This window comes from Pleurodeles waltl, chromosome 8 (assembly GCF_031143425.1).
Source record: "Pleurodeles waltl isolate 20211129_DDA chromosome 8, aPleWal1.hap1.20221129, whole genome shotgun sequence".
Lineage (NCBI taxonomy): Eukaryota > Metazoa > Chordata > Amphibia > Caudata > Salamandridae > Pleurodeles > Pleurodeles waltl.
The window spans coordinates 523,923,276-523,943,873 of record NC_090447.1 but is presented as its reverse complement, the minus strand read 5'-3'; the positions used below and the strand labels follow the sequence as shown (position 1 = coordinate 523,943,873).

The 20,598-nt window shown below is 43.6% G+C and overlaps 1 protein-coding gene across 5 annotated transcripts in view; it reads left to right on the top strand.

The window, feature by feature from the left end:
- The window catches only part of REPS2 (RALBP1 associated Eps domain containing 2), a 636,764-nt gene that overhangs the window by 246,606 nt on the left and 369,560 nt on the right, over window positions 1-20,598 (top strand). For all 5 annotated transcript variants that reach the window (XM_069204533.1, XM_069204534.1, XM_069204532.1 and 2 more), the window contains exon 3: window positions 5,757-5,914. In XM_069204533.1, coding sequence (XP_069060634.1) covers window positions 5,757-5,914 — 158 coding nt within the window. The remainder of the gene's footprint in view (window positions 1-5,756; window positions 5,915-20,598) is intronic.

The following is a 20,598-nucleotide window of genomic DNA, read 5'->3' as shown; positions in this document are numbered from 1 at the left end:
CTAAACTGTAAAATTGAGACGATTATCTCCAATTCACCCTATATTTTGGGCATCATTTTGGTCTTCTCAAATATGCTCAGGATTTTGGTTGTGAATGTTAAAAATTCAGTCTCGTCTGGGGGGAGTCTGATGTTACTACTTATCTCGATAAGTTTTTTAATGATTTCACTCAATATGCTTCCAGTTTTATGGTTCTGGTGTTGATGGGCGATTTTAACTTGCATCCTTATTCAAACTCTTATTTGTATGGCAACTATGATGATTTTCTTTAAAACACCGACCAAGGTCAACTTAAACATACAGCACAGGGGGACTTGATGAACCATGAAATATGGATCACAATTTTGTGAATCTGTTTAGTAAAAGGGATGCTAATTCTGATGAACGAACCCCAACATTCAAAGGGGCAGAAGCTGTTTCCATAATTGATACAAGTAATACATTTTTGTTGTGGTCTGGCACGCACATAGTGATCATAACCCCCTCTTTGCTATTTTTTGTTGGAGCCAGACAGTGGCACAAGATGCTACTCCTTGTAAGGAAATAGCCTAAAAGACTAAGGGCGAAGGCTTAAATCAAACAAGGTCATACCAGCTGATTTTCATTGTCATATACTCTCCACCTGTTCAGCAAGAGATTCAAATGTGTCTCAACGAGAAAGCTACCGATGCCAGTATACTGACAGCCTTCTCAAGCCTTTCTGGGTGTCTCAAGGTCGCCCTTACGTTGCCTAGGGCGGTATCACCAGCTCTGCCTTTCAGGTGGTTTGATAGGAAGGGCTCACAGGCACATAGAGTGCTAATGGAGTTTCTGAAAAAGCTTCCCCGTAGTAGGAACGAGGTGAGGAAGGCCATGGCTTCCTATCGCCTGACCCGGAGTGAACAACAGAGGAACTTAAAAAGGAGATGTATTATAGCCTTCTTGGGGACTGTGCTTCTTGGGATAGTGCGCCATTCTGGAGGGTCATGAATCATCCTCTATTTCATTCAGAGCAAGCTTTAACTATTACCCCTCAGGCCTGGAATGAACATTTTGAGACAATATATGATATTGAGAGGGGAGAACAACTGATCCCCTGTGGTCAGCAGCCCTCTGGAATTGTCTTTGATTGGACAGAGGGTAGAAAAACGTTTTTGTCCCTTCCAACAGGTAAGGCACTTGGACCTAATGGGGTACCTGGGGATTTGTGGGCTCCAATAGTGACACAGCATAGCAACGCTGGTGTTCACAGTTCGCTTCCGACTAGCTGGCAGCAATCTGTGATTGTCCCCATATTCAAACAGGGGAATAGAATGGACCAAGCATGCTATTGTCCTATCTAGTTTTTGTATACGTAGGTCAAAATCATAGTTAGGGTTATATTGGACCACCTCACTACTTGGGCCGATGAACAGAACATTTTATCTGAGGCTTAATAGGCTTATGATTTTAAGCCTGGGAGGGGAACCTTTGAACAAAGTTTGAATTTACACCTGATAGTCTCCAAATACACTACGGCGAAGGGGGTGCGACTCACTTGGCATTCATGGACCTCAGCTCGGCATTTGATAGTATTAACAGAGCTAAGCGGCATTTGATAGTATTAACAGAGCTAAGCTCTGGGCAGAGATGGGGTCCATGGGGGTCGAGCCTGACCTGGTTGCTTTCTTAAGTGATTTGCACAATGCCATACAGCCTCGGTGGCATTAATGGAGAATGCACTCAGCACCTTAGCCTGAAGAGAGGGGTTGCATGCTGGCTCCCCTTCTTTTTATCCGTTATACTAACAGTGTGGAATAATGTTTAATAGAATATGGCAAAGATGTGCCATGCATGGGTGGTCGTCTGTTGCCTGTCTTTTATATGAGGATGGCGCTATTTTACTTGTGCTCACAGCCAAGGGTTTGCAACGTCTCCTTGCTCTCTTTGTTGGGTTTATGAATGGCCTTGATCATTCAACGAATTATACACAATCTCATGGTATGGTGATCGGTCCTAAAAACACTAGATCTAAATTGGTAAAGAGTTAAAGGTCAGTTTATTAGCAAGGTTGAGCATTTCAATTACCTGGGTATCTTATTAGATTCCCATTTTAATTGGCTTCCATTGCTCACAAAAATACATAATGACCATTTAAAAGGGCCATTCACAGTATTGGCTTGGTGAATTTTCAAGACGGCTCGGGCAGAACCATATTAAGGTAATGCTCAACGTTTATAATGCCAAATGCATTCCCATGGAAAGTTCTGGCTGTGGAATATGGCTATCGCACCATTACAGTTTGTTGAAAACATGTTCTTGAGAGGTCTTTTAAACGTCCCCCAAAGTATTTCATGTGAGATTGTCCACGAAGAATTGGGGCTGGGATCTGTCTCAGATTTTATCTGCGTCCGATCTTGCAGGATTAATTAAACCTCAATAAGGTAATTGTTCATGACTGCATGACTTTGGATTACAGGTCCCCAATTCTATGGTTGGCATACATTAAGAAAAATGTCACTGAGTTGGACATCTCAGATCTTTTTGATGACACCTACCTCATTGTGAAAAGAGATGTTGCTTGGTTAAGGCATGCCTTTTACTCCAGAGTGGCAGCAGAACGAGAGACTACTACACTGACTAAGCGCTCAGTGCGCTAGTTCAGCATGGTAAAATCTGTAAGTGGGAAGGAACCGTATTTGAACCTAGACATGTCCAATCATCATTGCAGGCTGCTGACATATTTTAGGTTACATCTGTTTCACCATCTTTCCTTCCAGAAGGAGGGGGGGGTGGATAAAAAAGTCAGAGTTGCAAACGTGTGTTTGTGACAACACTCCCATCCAGGCCCTTTGCACATTGTGATGATACGTCCTAGATTTTGTACTCGACGCCATAAATATATTCGCCCATTACTTCTACCTTTGAATTTTAGACAAGGGAGACCTGCGTTCTCGTTCCTACAACTTTTACCAACTCGCCATGTGTGTTTCTTTCTATCACGTTTTTTATCTGGATTAGTGCATATGCAATGAGTATGTTTACATGGTTCTGATATATCCCTTATTTATGAAGTTTATTATTTATTTTTATTTCGTATTATTGAGGGATTTGTATGTTCATTTCGTGAAAAGTCCTCACGTGCACTTTACATTTTGTTTTTGGGGATATTTCCTAATTAGGAGCCTCACCTGAGCTGGTTCTGTGTACTATTGCTCAGCTCTCATGGAACTGTAAGTTTCTTTGCACATGTATCTGCAAATTTGTACTTTTGTGGACGTACCTTGTTCATATCCGTGGAGTTTGACTCCTTTCATGATTGTTTTCATGTGTGTACTTTTATGATTTTATGATAAAATGGAATAAAGTTAACCTGACTGATTGTGTTTACTTTTTGAGTTGGGCTTCCACCCCTCTCAACTAATACCCCAACTGGTTACACTAAAACAAGTCTGAAAATGTATAGAATATTGATGTCAAATGAATCAGCATATAAGACTGGTGTAACCTGTCTGCATCAAACCACATACATACTCTTCATGCACTCACCAATTCATCCAACTGTCCATCATTGCACTTACCTATTTAACTATTGATCCATCTATGAATGAGCTCATCCTGTACATATCCTTGCATTGAGTCACTTAGTCATTCATCCAAGCACTTGACCATCCATCTAATTGTTGATTCTTTATCAAAGTTGCCCACTCATCCATCCACACGTCTTCACACTAAACCTTAGTAATTAAGGATCACTACATTATAAAATAGCAAGTGTTTGCTGAGAGATACTGCCCTGTGCCTGAGATGGCGAGGCACCCTGTGGTTTTCCAATAAAATACCTGTGGTTTGGTGGATCTAGTGGGAGATTGAGGTTTAGCTGACATTGCACGTGCATCTGTGGATTTTTTGTAAAAAATGAATATGTAACAATCGCAGAATGGAACCATTGTCTATGATTTCCCTGCCACATGATGAAATGATAACCATGAAGGAGAGGACTGCCCGTTCCCCAGCTATTATTGGCAGATGTGTTTTTTGGCCATGACCTTTATTTCCATGCCATGTATCCTTGAAGGAAAGTGGCAGCATCTCATGTTATTGTGAAGTGGAGGTGCTCCCTTAAACACTCTATTTTAAATATTTTTACATGGTAGTAGAGATGTGGCTGAAATCTTACTTCCTTTTTAATCTTTGGTATATCAACCTTTCAAATTGTTTTATTTTAGCGGCAAGGCGTGAGCCGGCAGTCATTATCCTTTCATACTTGCTGGACTGCATATCAGAAGCAAGGTGGCCATGCTACAGTAGTGTCTCTGGAGTTCTCCCCCTCAATGTTCTTATTCTTTTATTCTCAGTGCTGGTCTGCATGTAGCCAGACCCTGTGAGATAAGACATCACTTGGCTTTTTGGTGGCATTCAGTTGTTAACATGCAGCTGAAGCCACTATAAGATCCTTTGATTGACACATGCTAATGGGATGCAGTTGTGTCTCCAGTCTCTGAGCAACTGGGGGCTGGTTCATCAATGATCATTTCCTGTCCCTCAAAAAATAGTCAGATAATTTTGATTTGTTTTTAATGGGCAGAAAACAATGATGAATGGGTACGCATGAAATGAGAAGGAACTGGTAGGTGCATGGTGGCTTCATACTGTTGACGATTTTGTGACTACCGAATAGTGCTCCTTCATAATATTCAGGGCGCAAAACTAACCACAAACTAGGGTAGAAACCAAAACCTAGTTGGTTTCATTTAAATTTTGCCTTCCTTAGTATGATGCATGAGATGAATGTTTAATAGGCAGGGATACTAACCTGAGTAAAGCCCCTTCGTAGGCTGATGACCCATTTGGGCATGGAGTAAGGCTCAAAACATGTTGGTTAGACATAGGTAGATGGATGAGTCATTTTAATTCATCTAACATCTGCAGTAATGGTTTTTAACTATATCTAGAGTACCCATCTATTAAAAGGAATACCTGACACGTATACCCTGCGATAATCTGGATCCACGCTATATCCTGCATAATGTATCAGAACTCCCGACTAGTGGTCGAGTCTGCCAGGGTGGTATTCACTTCCCATGGCATGGATAGGCCACCAATGATGAAGCATGCCACAACAATCGGTTGATGAGGTGACCTAAAATCTGCCTGTGAAGCCGCTGAGACCAGTGTTTGGATAAAAAGGGTACTAGGGTGTGACACAAAGTTAGGAGCCCCACACTGAAGAACCTAATGAAACTATACCTGGACTTTGGAATTATACATTTATTTGAGTAAATGATATATGTCAGATATCTTGTTATATTTCAGAAAGCATGGATGGAACTCATTCACAAAAATAGATTCATTTTCCTCCAAAGAGTGCAAACGTCACCCATTTGAGTAAAACATAAAAAACGTACATGGCCCACGTTGACAAAGAGTCTGTGTTTGTGAGGGGAAATAGAGTTCTTCGAATATAAAAATTCAGTTTAAGGTAAGGATTGTTGTGTTCTTTCCAGCAGGCGCAGAGGAGCCCTATTTGTATTAAACTCTTGCACAGTATTTTCCACCATTCAGGAAAAAGGAATCCTTACCTATTTGACAACATAGTTGTCATGACCCTTTTGGTCTTAAAAAAGACAACATACTTATGGTCCTCATTCCACTCGGGAGGGACTGGAGACTACCCAGTACTACATTAGGAATAATGAGTTTCAATTTCTGATATAGTATTGCAGTGCAATGTTTTGTTATTTTTAATGACAGATAACCCCAATAACTGCTGCACTTTTTTGTTTTTGCTCCTAAAGACTTGCCACTACCTCGGTTTTTGGCAGTGAAAACTGACGGTGATTTGAGATGTGGGATTCCTTCACAAGGCCCAGAAGCACATGTACTAAAAACCGGCCAGGTTCTGCACGCAGCTCAGGAGAACTCCTTCAAACACCTGGATGATGAAGATACCCAGGTAAAGGATACCTCTAGCTAGGCAATTTTTTTGCTTGTGGAGTTTTTGATGTTTGTCGGTAGTAACATTAAAAAAAACCTTCAAAAAAGAAATATTACATTTTCTCTGTTTTTGTATAATTAATGCTCTCTTAATCGTATTTATTGCATATTTATTTTCAAAGGATTTACTCACACTGTATATAAGGTTTATTTTAGAATTTGTTTTATTTTTTAAAAGACCGAGATATTTGTGAAAACATTAGTTTTCTTTTGTTGTAACACATTATGAGTTTCTAAACATCAGTCCCATTAATGCTGTGCAAAATTAAGTTTATATTTATTGATAATTAGATGACTGTAACATTAACAAAATATGTCATCTATTTCTTTCATAAGATATACCCAGATCAATTAGTAGGTGGACAGTTTCCAAAGTGCCATACAATTACATCTTGGATGTTATCTCTGAGATGGGGCGAATATGGTAAGATCTTCCTTGTATCTCTGGTCAAAATGTTGTTGTCCAGTGCTAGGGGCATAAAAGACCTCCCTCTTAAACAGACCCTGTCACTTCAAATATTATTAAGTTACAGAAGTTGCGAATAACCCATCCTAGGCCATTGAGCATTTTAAAGGCTTCCTTCCATGCAATGGAGATGTTTTGGGGTAGTAAATAAGCTAGATTCCTGAGACCTAGGGATATGTCACTAACATGATTGTGCTTCATTTTTTTAACAATATTTTGATGTATCGAGATATTCTATTTGAAGAATTGGGAGACCTTTGAATTCCAGGTTTTCTTCATCTAATGCCTACTTATTTAAGGTTTGGTTTGTGACAGAGCATGCCTGGGCCAAGCAATGACCAAACCTGTCAAGAAAAAGCTGCATTGTGAGCTCATTATGTAGACAATAGTATATTCATTTGAAATTATGAGAAAAGGGAGATTGTACAATAACATTCCTATCTCACCACAAACATTTTGAATGTTGCTCTTCTAGTTCTATAGTGTATAAAAACATAACTCACATTTTTGAACTGTACATTTTTCATACAGGTGGACATACCAGAAAGCAGACTGTTCAGTATGACTATTGATGTCAATATAATAGCACAACACAATCAGAATACGGATAACCCTCTAAAACTAAGGCTGTATTTAAACATTAATAGAGAGAGGCTGTACCTTCCCGTTGTCAAAGTTCTAATTTCCATCCCACCACCGCCAATTGCAGTGTGTGTTGGAAAGCAGAAATCCTGCCACTCAGATAGTGGTCTGCTTATCTGCACCCCACCAGCCTGCCAAAAAGCTTCCATGCGAGACTTGGGTGTGGTCTGATTTTCAATACAACTGTCGGAAAGAATGATAGAGGTTGGGTGGTGGCAGGCATTCTTTTAATTTTGTTGCAAATTCACCAGTTTCACTCAATTCATATCCACCTATCACATCTGAAAAAATGAAAACTGCAGGCAAAATCATTTATACTTACCAGTTCTTGTGGGCTTCAGCTCTCCCATGTCGGGTAGTGGTAATTACAAAGACTACTCCATGTAGAGCTCCCGAAAGGAATTTTGCCAGTGGCTGCTGCCAAGGCTTTTCTCAACCTTTTAATAAGTAGCTGCTCAAAACAACCTTAGCAGCAGCCATTGAGGAAGTAATTTGCTGCTGTCAGCTGTTAATTCAAAGTGTTGAAGGGTAAAGGAATAGAGGGTTTAGCATTGAAACCTAATGTCAAATGCCCTTTCTTCCCCGATCTCCACAGCACTGTAATCCAGTAGTTCTTAACTTGTGATCCGCCTACTCAGGGGGGTCCCTGATTGCTTAAACATTAAATAATATTAACAGATAAATAAAGTGTATATACATGAAGAAGCAAAGTGTGCAACTAAGAAATTTAAAACGTTCTGTAAATGTGGAGGAATCTGAAATTGAAGGCTAAAAGTTAATATCCTCAGATTGATTTGTGGGGCAGTGCAAGTGCATCAAACAGAATATAGTATGGACTATGAGTGGCCTCATTTGAATTTAGATAAGCGCCGACTTTCGAATTAAAATGATTTTTTATATATTTGTGGATTGACTAAAATATTCAATATTTATGTACTTGTTTGATGAATGTTTGTTTCTATACTTTCTGTGCATTGTTTTGCCATTCAAGTCATCGAAAATGCTTAGGTGGGGATCCCCAGATTCCTTTAATGATTCAATGGGAGTCCCGGAGTACCAGCAATGATTAATTAGGGGTCCACAGAAGTCAAAACAGTTTTCCTTGTTGGGAAGCTGCAGCAAATCAATTGCTCAGTTTTTGCTGATAAGGGCGAATTCAGAAGCTTATTAAAAGACTGTAAAAACCCTTACCAGCAGTTGCTGAGGAAGTGATTTGGCATTAAGGGGCTCATTACGAACCCGGCGGTTTAGACCGCCATGCCATCGGTGGCGGAAAAGACCGCCACCGGCATGGCGGTCTGAACCACCATATAATAAACACAGGGAGGGCCGCCTGTGTCGGCCCTCCTCCACCGCCAGGCTACTGCCGACAGGCAGCCTGACGATGGCGGACTACATTATCAGCGCTGTAAGCAGTGCTGCCCACCGGATAATGTAACCTGTTTCCCCCAGCCTTTCCCTGGCGGGTTTCCCCGCCATGACAAGGCTGGTGGAAGGGGTGCTCTGGGGTCCCTCTGGGGGCCCCTGCACTGCCCATGCACTTGGCATGGGCAGTGCAGGGGCCCCGTGCAGTGCCCCATCGCTCAGATCACTGCCCGATTTTTGGGCAGTGATCTGCGTGATAGGTGCTGCTGCACCCGCCGCACTGAGGCATTGGCGACGGCTCCATGTGGAGCCATCGGCAATGTCCCGGCCCTGCATTCTGCTGGGCTGGTGGGCAGAAACAATATTTCTGCCCACCGGCCCAGCAGAATGTTCGTAATGCGGCCTGCGGGGCCTCAAGGGGGCTGGTGGTCTATGGCAAGACCGCCAGCTCGAACACGGCGGTGTTTACCGCCATGTTCATAATGACCCCCTAAGTTTCTTGTATGACAAGCCATGATGCAGAAATCCATATACGTCCTTTTCTGGAATCCATTTGCATGGTGAATTCTAAACCTAGAAAGTGAACTTTTAAAACAGCCTTGTCTAAATTATGCAAAACATTAATTATGGGAATCGGGGCAGAGATTGACTGGCCTGAAGATGGCCTCCGGTTAGTCGGGCTCCATTGGCCGCACACCTGTCCTCTACGATCCGTAGCTGCTCCGTGCACCTCCAGTGGAGGGGTGCAAATGAGGTGCCGCCATCTGTGCCAAACTTTGCCAGGAAGAGACAATGTGTTACCCGGCATTGTTGATCGCAAGCTGCCATACGGCTGGGGCTGTGGTTGTGCTGAGGTGGTAGACGTTCACCCCCTTCCTCCACCTGGTCCTCTGATTGTTGGGGAGGGCCCCGCCAGGTTGTTCACTAGTCTCCGATGGCGGATGAACCTCCTCTGCAATAATTTTCCACCTGGGGCTCTGAGACCTGCACTGCTGGAGGGTGCTGGCCCTTAGATTGGCTGCCACAGCTTTTGCAGGCTGGCTATGGCCTGCCGAGTGACTGGAGCTGCACTGCTCTGCTCTGCTGACTTCACCCGCCTCTGACAGAGCCTCTACATTGCTGCTCTTGCCCTCACGGATGCCCTGCTACCTGCAGGTGAGCCAAGTTGCTTTGACTCGCAGCCCTCGTGCATAGGCCGCAACTAAGCCTTGTCCGAATATTGGGCCGATGGGAGGGTAACACTGCGCGGAGGACCGCGCTTGTGACCACTGCTTCTGTGGCCTTCATGGGGCCTCTCTGCTGTATAGACACTGGCACGCCCGCATCCCCGGACATTGGTGCCCCCCAGTTCTGGGTGTTAGGGGGTGACATGGCAGCCTTGTGACCCTGCAGATTCCTCCATTGGATCCTACTACAGCCATAATTGTGGGGACTAGACCTGCTTGATTGGCCTGATGTGTGGTGGTACAGTCTTGGGCACACAGAGCTTGAGGGCGCTTAGCCACCGAGCCCCCTGGATGACAGTTGGGTGTTGGGCTGTTGGACCACCTGTGGATGCAGATTCTTTCTCTGCTGCATTCCTGCCCAGCTGTCACGCCTGAGTCCCGGGCCACGCTGCATACCTGGGGACTTTGAAGAGGTACTGGCTGTGCCTAGTGTGTGGTACAGCATGAGGGCTTGGGTGGCGGTGATACCCATGGTATCAATGTGTCACGCCCTACTGCTGTTGGCCATTCTCCTTTTCCCCTGACCGGGCTTGTACAAGTGTACACTACCTGCATTGTGTGGCCGCACAGTTAGCCTCTTCGCTCTCGCATCCGGGTGATTCTCTTGACATCTGCTGTGCACTCTGCTGCAACACCATAAACAACAATGGTCAAATGGGTAAGTCACAACCTAAGTTTCAATGTAAGTCATGGAGGACTCCCAAGCTTTGTAATGAAGGTGCGACTGTGATAGATCCGAGCAGGAGACTGCGGGCCAGAGATGGGTGGGGAAATGCACCAAATCCAGACTGCAATGCAACACAGCCTCACCAAGATAGATGACAAGATAGACTCACTGATCTTCAGGACATATCAGATGTTAGAGTGCTTAGATAGGCATGCAGAGCACTTAACATGGTAGAGAGGTATATCTCTGAGGTGGAGGATGAACAGGATACCACTTTGTCCTCTCAGAAGCAAATGGAGAAGCTGCTCTTGACTTTGCAGGCCAAAGTAAAGGATTGGGAGGCATGATCCCAGAGGGATTTTCTTCACATCACAGGTTTGGCTGAGTCCACCAACATTGGCAACATGGAGCGGTATGCAGGACAATTTCTTATTGACCTCAAAGGGAGCTAGACGTTCTCTGTTTGTTGTGAGTGCACCCACTGCTCCCTTGTGCCTAGACCAGTGCTTGGGGCAAAGTTACATCCAATTATTGTGCAGCTTTTAAACTACAGAGACTGAAATGCGGCTCTCCTTTGCTTCCTAGAGCTGCAGGTATTTCACCATGAGGGCACCAAACTGTCAATCTATCTGGATTTTATACAACAAGTCCAAGAGGCGTGGAGGCCAAGCACAAGTTACAGGAACTGAAATTAGACTATCCAATACTATACTGTGCTTGTTTGCACGAGTTGGTGAACAACCAGTGATGCATGAAGGGCTTTACTGTGCACGCTCGTAGTGTACTGATCTGGATATGCCTTGACTCTGGTATTATAATTCAAGTGATGTGCATGGATCTGGACAGCTGATTGTGGTGGCGCGTTGTCATAAAGACAACTTGACTGCTTTACTGGTAGGGGTGTATGGCCCTAACAGCGAAGACCCACAGTTTTATTACGCTCTCTGCGATAAGCTTGCTCAGTTTGGGGACCTCCCCCCCAGATATTGGGTGATGATTTCAATTGTGTTCTGTGTCTGGACTAGGATTGTTCTCAGGGTCCACCGCATCACCCTGTGGCTGTGCCCCGTGCCCTTACTGACATTGCCTGTCACTGCAGTTTGCTGCATGTTTGGAGACATAGGTTACCCACAGGGTGCGAATATACCCACTACTCCTCTGTGCACGAAATTCATGTTTGCCTAGATTACTGGCTGTTTCCAGGAGTCTGGTACTTCGTCTCCATCACTGTGCACACCTAACTCGCACCTATTCGTATCATTTCCTGTATTTGTTAGTCCTTCAGATACAGTTTATGGCCCCTATGTTCTCCTGGGGGTTCCCGCAGTAGTCTCTCCTAGATGCTGTATTCCGCGGAGAACTGGGACAGGCAATTGCAGGATATATTACCTCAAATGTGGGATCTGTGGGGAAGCTTACTACAATATGGCAAGGCTTTAAAGATTACATAAAGGGGGTTATCATATCCAAGCATGCTGGCGTACTCCGCTTGATCCAGGGCTGACTATTGTGTTTTGAAAAATAACTGGCGAGTCTTGAGCTGGCGCATTGGGAAACCACTGACCAAAGACTGTTGGGGGGACATTAAAGCCAGCCTAAATGAATATAACAAAGTGGTGCAGAACGAGGTAAAACATCTGGGGAAATTTACTACAGTGAGGGTTTATGGCAAAGGCGAATGTCCTAGTGCTACATTGGTGGCCCTCATGCGGCCCATTCGAGAGGACAGCACGGTGTTGGCCATCAAAGATTAACAGGGAGTGCCTGTTTATATGACTAAGCAGGTCATGGGCTGCCTTCGCCAGTACTATACAGATCTATATACCTCCCACCTCCAGTATAATGAGCAGGCCTCAGCAGATTATCTAGCCCACAACACTATGAAGTGGCTGACGATGGAACATAGAACATAGGGAGCACCTAATGGCTACGCTCTGCCCTGGGGAAATTGCAGCAGCGCTGAAAGATATGCCAGGTGGGAAGGCGTTGGGAACAGACAGGCTAACCGTGGCCTTTTATAAGTTGGTCCCGCACTTCGTCACGCTTTTCAAAGAAATAGTCAAAGATGGCCCCATGCCCCCTACCATGCGTGAAGCTGTGTTAGTCACTCTGCTGAAGCCGGGTAAATCCACTGATTGCTGCTCATCCTAAAGACCCCTTATCACTGCTGAATATTGACGCAAACCTCTTTGTGGAAGTCTTGGCTAATTGCATGGCACCCCTACTCGCAAGTATTGTGGGTAATTGTGGGTCCAGGACAAGCTGGATTCATCCTGGGTTGGTCTTTGATCTATACCCTTTGTATTATTTCTGGTGCAATTTCTCACATCGAGCCCAATGTGCATGCTGATTTGTTCTTGGAGGCCGAAAAGGCATTTGACTCGGTCGAACGAAGGGGGATTTATGTTCTCCGTGTTGCGACGCGTGGGTGTCAGCAATGTTTTCCTGCACCTGGTCAAGACACTTTATGCCCTCCCCACTGCCTGTATCCGTGTTAACGGGTTGATCATGGGTCCAATCTCTATTTCAAGGGGCACTCAGCAGGGATGCCCCATATTACTGCTACCATATGCATTAGTCACAGAACCTTTTGCCAGTGTGTTAGGTGACTATCATGCGCACCGGGGAATCCGTTTTCTGCATTACAATCTGATTGTTTCCACTTACGCAGATGACACTGTACTCTGTCTGCAATCCTAAACATAATCTATCCCACATACTAAGAGAAGTTGTGCAGTTTGGTGGGCCTTCTGGGCTTCGCATTAATTGGGATTAATCCCTCATATTCCCTCTTACTGTGCCACAACGTGGATACAGATTAAATATCCACTGCAATGGACAACAGGTTTGTTGCGATATTTAGGTATCCAAATACATATGGACTCAGCAATATTACTGCTTGACAAGTATGATAAAGCGGTACTGTGTCTCACAGAATCAGTAGAATGCTGGATCTGGCTGCCCTTGTCCATGTGTGGCTCCATCACCATCATGAAGATGGTGGTGTTACCTCATTTATTGTTCTTATTTACAAACATTACGATTCTTCGATGGAGTGCTTAGCCTGGGCCAGGAAGTGGCCACAGGTAAGCTGTAGCGCACTCACTCTTCCTTACGCTATGGACAGCTTGAATGCTCCAGACCTGGAGTCCTGTTATAGAGCTGTGCAAGGTATGTTTGCTCATTATTAGCTTCATGGCCCAGGTGATCTACTCCACCTGTGGCTTGTGAGGGATGCTGCATCCCCTCTGACCTTACCTAAAATGCTGTTCAATTGTCTGTTGTGTTGCTACAGTACCTTAGATCCACTATCTACCATGCAGCACTCATGGAAATGATTTGCAGAAATGCAGGTTGGACCACTGCTGTATTCACCACGCTTGCCAAAATGGTGGTGCATATGGTTTCCCTTTGGGCAGGAGTAGCCAGCGGTAAGTTTTCTGCAGAAGGTGGGGTTATGCAGTATGGGTGATTTTTTATGGATGAATTGCTCTGTAGTTGGGACCAGGTGAGCCCCAAACAATTCTCAAAAAGTTTTGCAAACTTCTGAAACTCTCATCATAATCCATAAAGTTTGATTACTGGATGCTGCTTAAAAGACGTCTGAAGCCTTGGAGAACGTTCATATTTTATTGGTTGTATTGATTCATTGCCATCACAAGTATTCCATGTGGATAATCAATAAATCATGTAAGCATGACATGTTTTGAAACGTTGCCTGCGACCCTTCTCAGGCCATCACAGGTTTGTTACAGCATAACTAAGCTCCTACCTCACTTAATGCAAAATACTTTTTGAAAAAAACGCAGTAATGAGTTTACCAGCTTCCCAGATAATAGTTAAAATGCAAATCTATTTATATGCATAGTTACAAAACACCCTCACTAGACTTATTTGGAATTGAAGGGATTTCGATTTTTAAACTAACACCTAGAAAATTCACAGGTGTTTCAAAAAGAAAACAATATCCCTTGTGAACAATATAGTACCTTTTATGTCTATTCTGTATCCATGCTTCCTCATTAAGTATTACTTGTGAGCCCTTTCTAGGAGGCAAAGGCTAAGAACTGGGAGGCAAATAGAGAGGTTGCTTAAAGTCTGGGTAAGGCGCTGCAGCTGCACCTTATCCACGTTCATAAAACCCACTTCTGGGTTGTAAAAGGCTAATACAATGGAGATTTTCTTAGCTTTAGTGAAAGAAAGTCTTGATTTTATTAAACACACGGAGATAAGTATTATGCTATCTTCTCTTGCTTTATTTTGAATAGCAGCCAAGATAAAAACTACAAATCCCAGTAAACCCAGCTGGGAAACTACAGAAATATGTCATACAGAGAATAACCAATCAGGATAACAGGTGAGTATAAACATTGTGACTGAGAGCAACAAGTCCTCTTTTCTTGCAGAGCAGTTAATTCACTCTGAATAAAGGAACAATGAGAAGTAAAATAACACATGCCAACAGAAGCGAAAGTAAGGCTTCAAGACGATAAACGATATTAATAGTCTTTTCGTCGAGGTCTGGATGGAAAAGGGAAAGATGGATGTCCTGAAGTAGATTCTTCTTCTTTATAGCAGAGAATATGCCAGCCGGAGCATCGTGGTGTGCTGAAGGAAAGATCTTAGGACATCTGGTTGGTAGAGGTAGATGTTCCTGCTGAGACAAGGGGAGGGTTATACACAGGAATAAAAGTGGTGGGATAATACTCGCCTCCGTGTGTTTAATAAAATCAAGACTTTCTTTCACTAAAGCTAAGAAAATCTCCATTTTATTACAAACACGGAGGCTCCTATTATGCTAGTTCAATGCATGGAAATTACTGAATTAGCCACATGAGAAACAGGCTTACAATAAAAAGTTCTAAAAGTTGAGACATTTAACCAATCTGCCGATTTGAGAATGTCGACCAAACTCAATCCTGCCCAAAAGGCTTTGGAAGCCATAGCTCCCCTAGTGGAATGGGCCCCAAAAAGGGAAATATCAATACCAGCCAAGTTCATAATCCATTTCACCCAACGGGCCAAAGTAGTGGACGAGACAGGATTGTGAGGGGACCTGAAGGAGACGAGGAGTTGAGTTTCGGACGGCCTTCTCAAATCTTGTGTTCTTGATATATATTCTTTCAAACAAGTTCCTACGCATAAATTAGCATGACCAGGAAAGTATGGGTAAAAAACTGTCATTAGATTAGTCTTTGTCCTTCTTCGAACCTGGAAGAAAACACCTTGAGGAGTATATTGTACAGAAGTTACATCCAAGGCTCTAACATCAGAAATGTGCTTGAGGGAAACCAGACAGAGGAGAATGGTAAGTTTAGCAGAAATACATTTTAGAGATAGAAGAGAAGTAGATTGTTGAGAAAGAAGAAACTGTAAGATCACAATGACATCCCACATATAATTATAGTTGGGTAAAGGGGGTTTGGCGAAACGTACTCCCTTTAACAGTCGGCAAATTAGAGGATGTTCACCAATTGGCTTGTTGTTTATTCGGTCATGTTCTGCGGAAATCGCGGACCTGTTCATATTAACCATTCTATATGCTTTGCCCTGGGCTGCCAGGGAGGCCAGGAAATTAACGATAAGAACTATATCCGCTGAAGAGGGATTGGCACCCCTGACCAGACACCAACTATTCCAGACTGACCAGGCTGACATGTAAGCTTTGGTTGTGCCGGGAGCCCAGGCTTGACGTATGAAGCTAGCAGCTTCCTGTGAAATTCCTGGGGTTCTCCAGGCAGACCCGAAACCATCCAAGCGATTAACTGGAGTGAATGGTTGAGTATCAGATCATGAGGTTGTCCTAGGGGATTCAACAAAAGAGAGGGGAAAAGAGGAAGAAGAATGGGGAAGTCTGTCAGTAATTAGAGAGCCGAGGGGAACCAAGGCTGTCCCTGCCAAAGGGGGGTAATCAACAAGATTCTGGTAGATTGACGGCGAACTTGCCCCAAGACTCTGGAGATCATAATGAAAGGAGGGAAAGCATAATTCGTTTGGTTGGATCAATCTTGTTGGAAAGCGTTGGTAGCCAAAGCTTGAGGGTCTGGTCGCCAACTGTAAAATTGAGGGATTTGAGAGTTTAAACGAGAGGCAAAGAGATCGACAGAGAAGGGACCGAATCTGGAAGAAAGATTCTTGAAGATAGAAGGGTGAAGCTGCCAATCACTGGAGTCCTGAAGGTACCTGGAGCACCAATCTGCGATTGTGTTCATATTTCCTGCAAGATATTCTGCTCTTAGGGAAATTTGATTTTGTAGACAAAATTCCCACAGGCTTTTTGCTAGCTCGGCGAGGGGTTTCGACCGAGTACCTCCCAGGTGATTTATATAGCGAACTGCTGAAAGGTTGTCCATCCGGAGGAGAATAGAACAACTTACCCTGTCTTTGGCGAAGGTTTGGTTCGCAAAGGAACCTGCAAGAATCTCTAAACAATTTATGTGCAGAGATGACTCCTCTCTTGACCATAAACCTCCAGTCGAGAACTGAGCACATGTTGCGCCCCAACAAGTCCGACTTGCATTGGATTCTAAGACAAGATCTGGTGCTGTAGAGAATATTGCCCGGCCATTCCAAGCGTCTAGGTGGTCGAGCCACCATTGGAGTTCGATCCGGGACTCGTGATCTAGGCAAAGTAGATCCTCGTATCCGAAACCTTCGAGAAGATGACAAATTTTTCATCGCTGAAGCACTCGATAATGCAGAGGGCCCGGAAATATGGCCTGAATAGATGAGGCTAGGAGACCGATTATACGGGCCAGACCTTTGATTGTAAGTTGTGACTTTCTCAAAACTGACCGAATTTCCTTTTTTATATGGGAAATCTTTTGATCTGGAAGATGAAGAGTAGCCCTGATGGACTATGAGGAACCCTAAAAACTCCATTTGATGGGACGGAACAAGGTCGGATTTGTCTCTGTTGACGAGGAATCCTAGGCTCTGAAGGAGGAAAACAAACGTGTTTAAGTGTTGTATTAATAAGGATTTGTCCTGATGTAAAATGAGGAAATCGTCTAGGTAGACTATAATCCTGATCCCCTGCGCTCTCATGTGCGTTACTACTGGTTTTAATACCTTGGTGAAACACCAAGGAGCTGAAGAGAGACCAAAAGGAAGACATGTGAAACGAAAAAATTGGTCCTTCCATTGGAATTGAAGAAATTTCCTGGAGGACTGATGAATGGGGATGGAGAGATAAGCGTCTTGAAGGTCTAAACGAACCATCCAATCATTTGTCAATAGCGAATACCGAAGATGGAGAATAGTTTCCATCTTGAAGTGGTGATAAACCACAAATTTGTTGAAAGACTTGAGGTTTATAACTGGACGAAATGTTTTTTTTTTTTTTTTTAAACTAGAAATAGCGTACTGGTGAACCATGAATGGTGAGGCGAACATGGTTCTATTGCTTGTTTGAGGATGAGAGAATGAATCTCTTGAGAGCGCAGATCGTCTTGTTGTTTGGAAAACATTAAAGGTTTTGGAATACAATGCTGGAATGGAGTGTGATAGAGTTCTATACAATAACCTGAAACTGTCTGCAGAACCCATGGGTCTGTTGTTAGAATTTGCCAGTTTGCCAGAAATAATGCTGTGAGGCCTCCCACCAATAATGGACCACAAACAGGATTGCTTACCTGAGCTTTGTGCGCCTCTGGATCTGAAGCCACGTCTGAAGGAACGATACCTCTGTGGGTAAAACTGTGGCTTGAATTCCTGCTGATAGGAAGTGGAGCCTCTGGTCTGGTTGACCGCACCCCTCTGGGTGTATCGGCCGGCAAAGCGGCTCCTACCTTTGCCGGCCGTCCAAAAACACGTGAGTGAAAAATCTTTTGCATGGAAGATTGCGCTTTGTCCATTGAAGTAAAAGTTGGAATATATTTGCTAAGCTCCTTGATAAAGGAGTCTCCAAACAGTAGGCTGTTGGCTTCTGGACCCATTTCTTTGGAGGCGAGAGTGTTGAGTTTAGGGTCAATTTTTTGTAAAAGGCTTTTGCGTCTTTCCTGCGCCATGGAGGCGTTTGTGTTGCCAAGGAGGCAAATCGCCCTTTGGGCCCAATTAGACAGGATAACAGGGTCAACCTTCTTGCCCTCAATTTTGGCTTCTTCAGCCAAATCCAAAATTCTTGTGAGAGGACCGGAGAGATCCAGTAACCTATCCTGGCAGTTGGTCCAGGCTCTGTCTACCCCTTTTTTGGGGTCTTTCCCAAATCTGGTAAAGAACATTAACATGTTGGGATCGATAACAGGAGTGGCTGTAATATTATTGGGTAGGGAGGGTCTAGGGCATTCAGATTTGAGTCTGTTGTGCACTATCTTGTCTAAAGGATGGCGTAGATTTTTTTAAACATATTCTGCCACATGATCACAGGGAGTCCATTCGGTGGAGTTAGGGTGACGGATAAGTGACGGATCAAACATCGGTTGACCCGCAAAATCCAATATGGAATTATTTTCACTCAATTTAGATTTAGATGACTCTCCCAGTAAATTTAGAGAAGTTTTACGCCTCTTCTCCACAGGCCCTGGCCAGATCATTGTGTCTGGATCATCCTTATCCGTGTCTGAATCACCCATGTCGTCATCTGTATCTCCCAAATTAGTGATCTGAATGGGGAAAGTGGCATTGGAGGAAGTGGACGGTTGGTTGGGAGTATTTTTTGACGGAGAGTCAGAATTTATGGCGATAATGTCTGCTTTTCTTTTTCTGGACTTGGAAGAAGTAGATGCAGAATCCAAAGACAAAAGTTTTTTGACGGAGGCTTCAAATGTCTTGGAGAAATCAGAAATTGAATTGGAAACGGCCTTTTGAACAGAGTCTTGAATAAAGGAATCCAAATCATCTTTAAAATGTTGAGCTTCTTCATCCTCAGAATAGTTTTCCATTTTGGGAAAAAACCTTAAGTTGAATAATAGTAAAAAGTAAAATTAACAATAAGAATAATAATTAAAAATATAATAATTAAAAATATAATTGGGAATAGTAGAAAAAATGGCCCTGTGATCAGTAGACAAATGGTTGTGCTTGAGAAGCACGACCACGAAGGGAAAAACAGCTGAAAAGAAACAACTGATCCCCTCAGGCAAGTATAGGGAAGAAAAAAAAAATGCTCACCGGGCTGTGTTTGTTTTCAGTAGCGGTCGCGCTTGAATGAGCGTGACCGCGAAGAGGAGTTGAAGAGGTTTGGAGCGTACGGGCACGGGCTGAATTCACTTCAGCAGCGGTCGCGCTTGAATAAGCGTGACCGCGATGGGAACAGCTGAAAGGAACAGCTGATCCCTCGAAAACGGAAAGCGCTCTCCGGGTTGTGTTTCTTTTCAATAGCGGTCGCGCTCAAATGAGCGTGACCGCGAAGAGGAGGTGAAGAGCTTTACAATGTATGTGCTGTGCCGGCAAGTGCTTGAGCTGTCAAACGCTGCCGTGCACAGCGCGCGCGACGCGGGCGTTCGTCTTAGAATGCCAGGGAAGTCAACATAGATTTATTCCACGGCTATTAAGCGGAATGGAAACAAACAAATAGAATTATGCTTAGAAGCGCATAGACAGTACTGAAAGAATGAATAAAGATGTAATAAAAGGCAATAACGATATAAAATCTTATGAATAACATGCACAATAAAGATAGTACTTATCTTGACTGCGAGCAGCAAGAAAAGAGGACTTGTTGCTCAGTCACGATGTTTATACTCACCTGTTATCCTGATTGGTTATTCTCTGTATGACATATTTCTGTAGTTTCCCAGCTAGGTTTACTGGGATTTGTAGTTTTTATCTTGGCTGCTATTCAATTAAAGCAAGAGAAGATAGCATAATAGGAGCCTCTGTGTTTGTAATAAAATTCAAGAATCAGTCCCATTGTTACAGTGGGAGAGCCCTATTCCCATTTTTCTGTTTTGGAACTTCCTCCTTGTTCCACTCCTCCTTATTTTTTTCTATATGGCTTCTCCTCCCGTAGCACGCTACCAAGTGGCCCAATGCCATATGTGACCCCTTTAGTCAACCCTGACTTTTTAGCCAGCAGCACTCTGCATAGTTGGAACTTTGGGCTTGTACCTATAATGGGAAGTCCGAAAATACAAGTCCCAAGATACTGTTGTGCTAAAAGTCAGGACTGGCTGAAGGTGTCACAGGTGGCATTATAGGCAAGTTCAAAGGATATCCAATAAGGAGGTATCCTTATCAGAGCCCTTTTAGTAAAAAAAAAAAGAAATATCTGGCAACATGTCCAGATCTTCAGTTGTTAACACTTGTTTAATGGAGTGCAAAGGTTTAACTTCCAC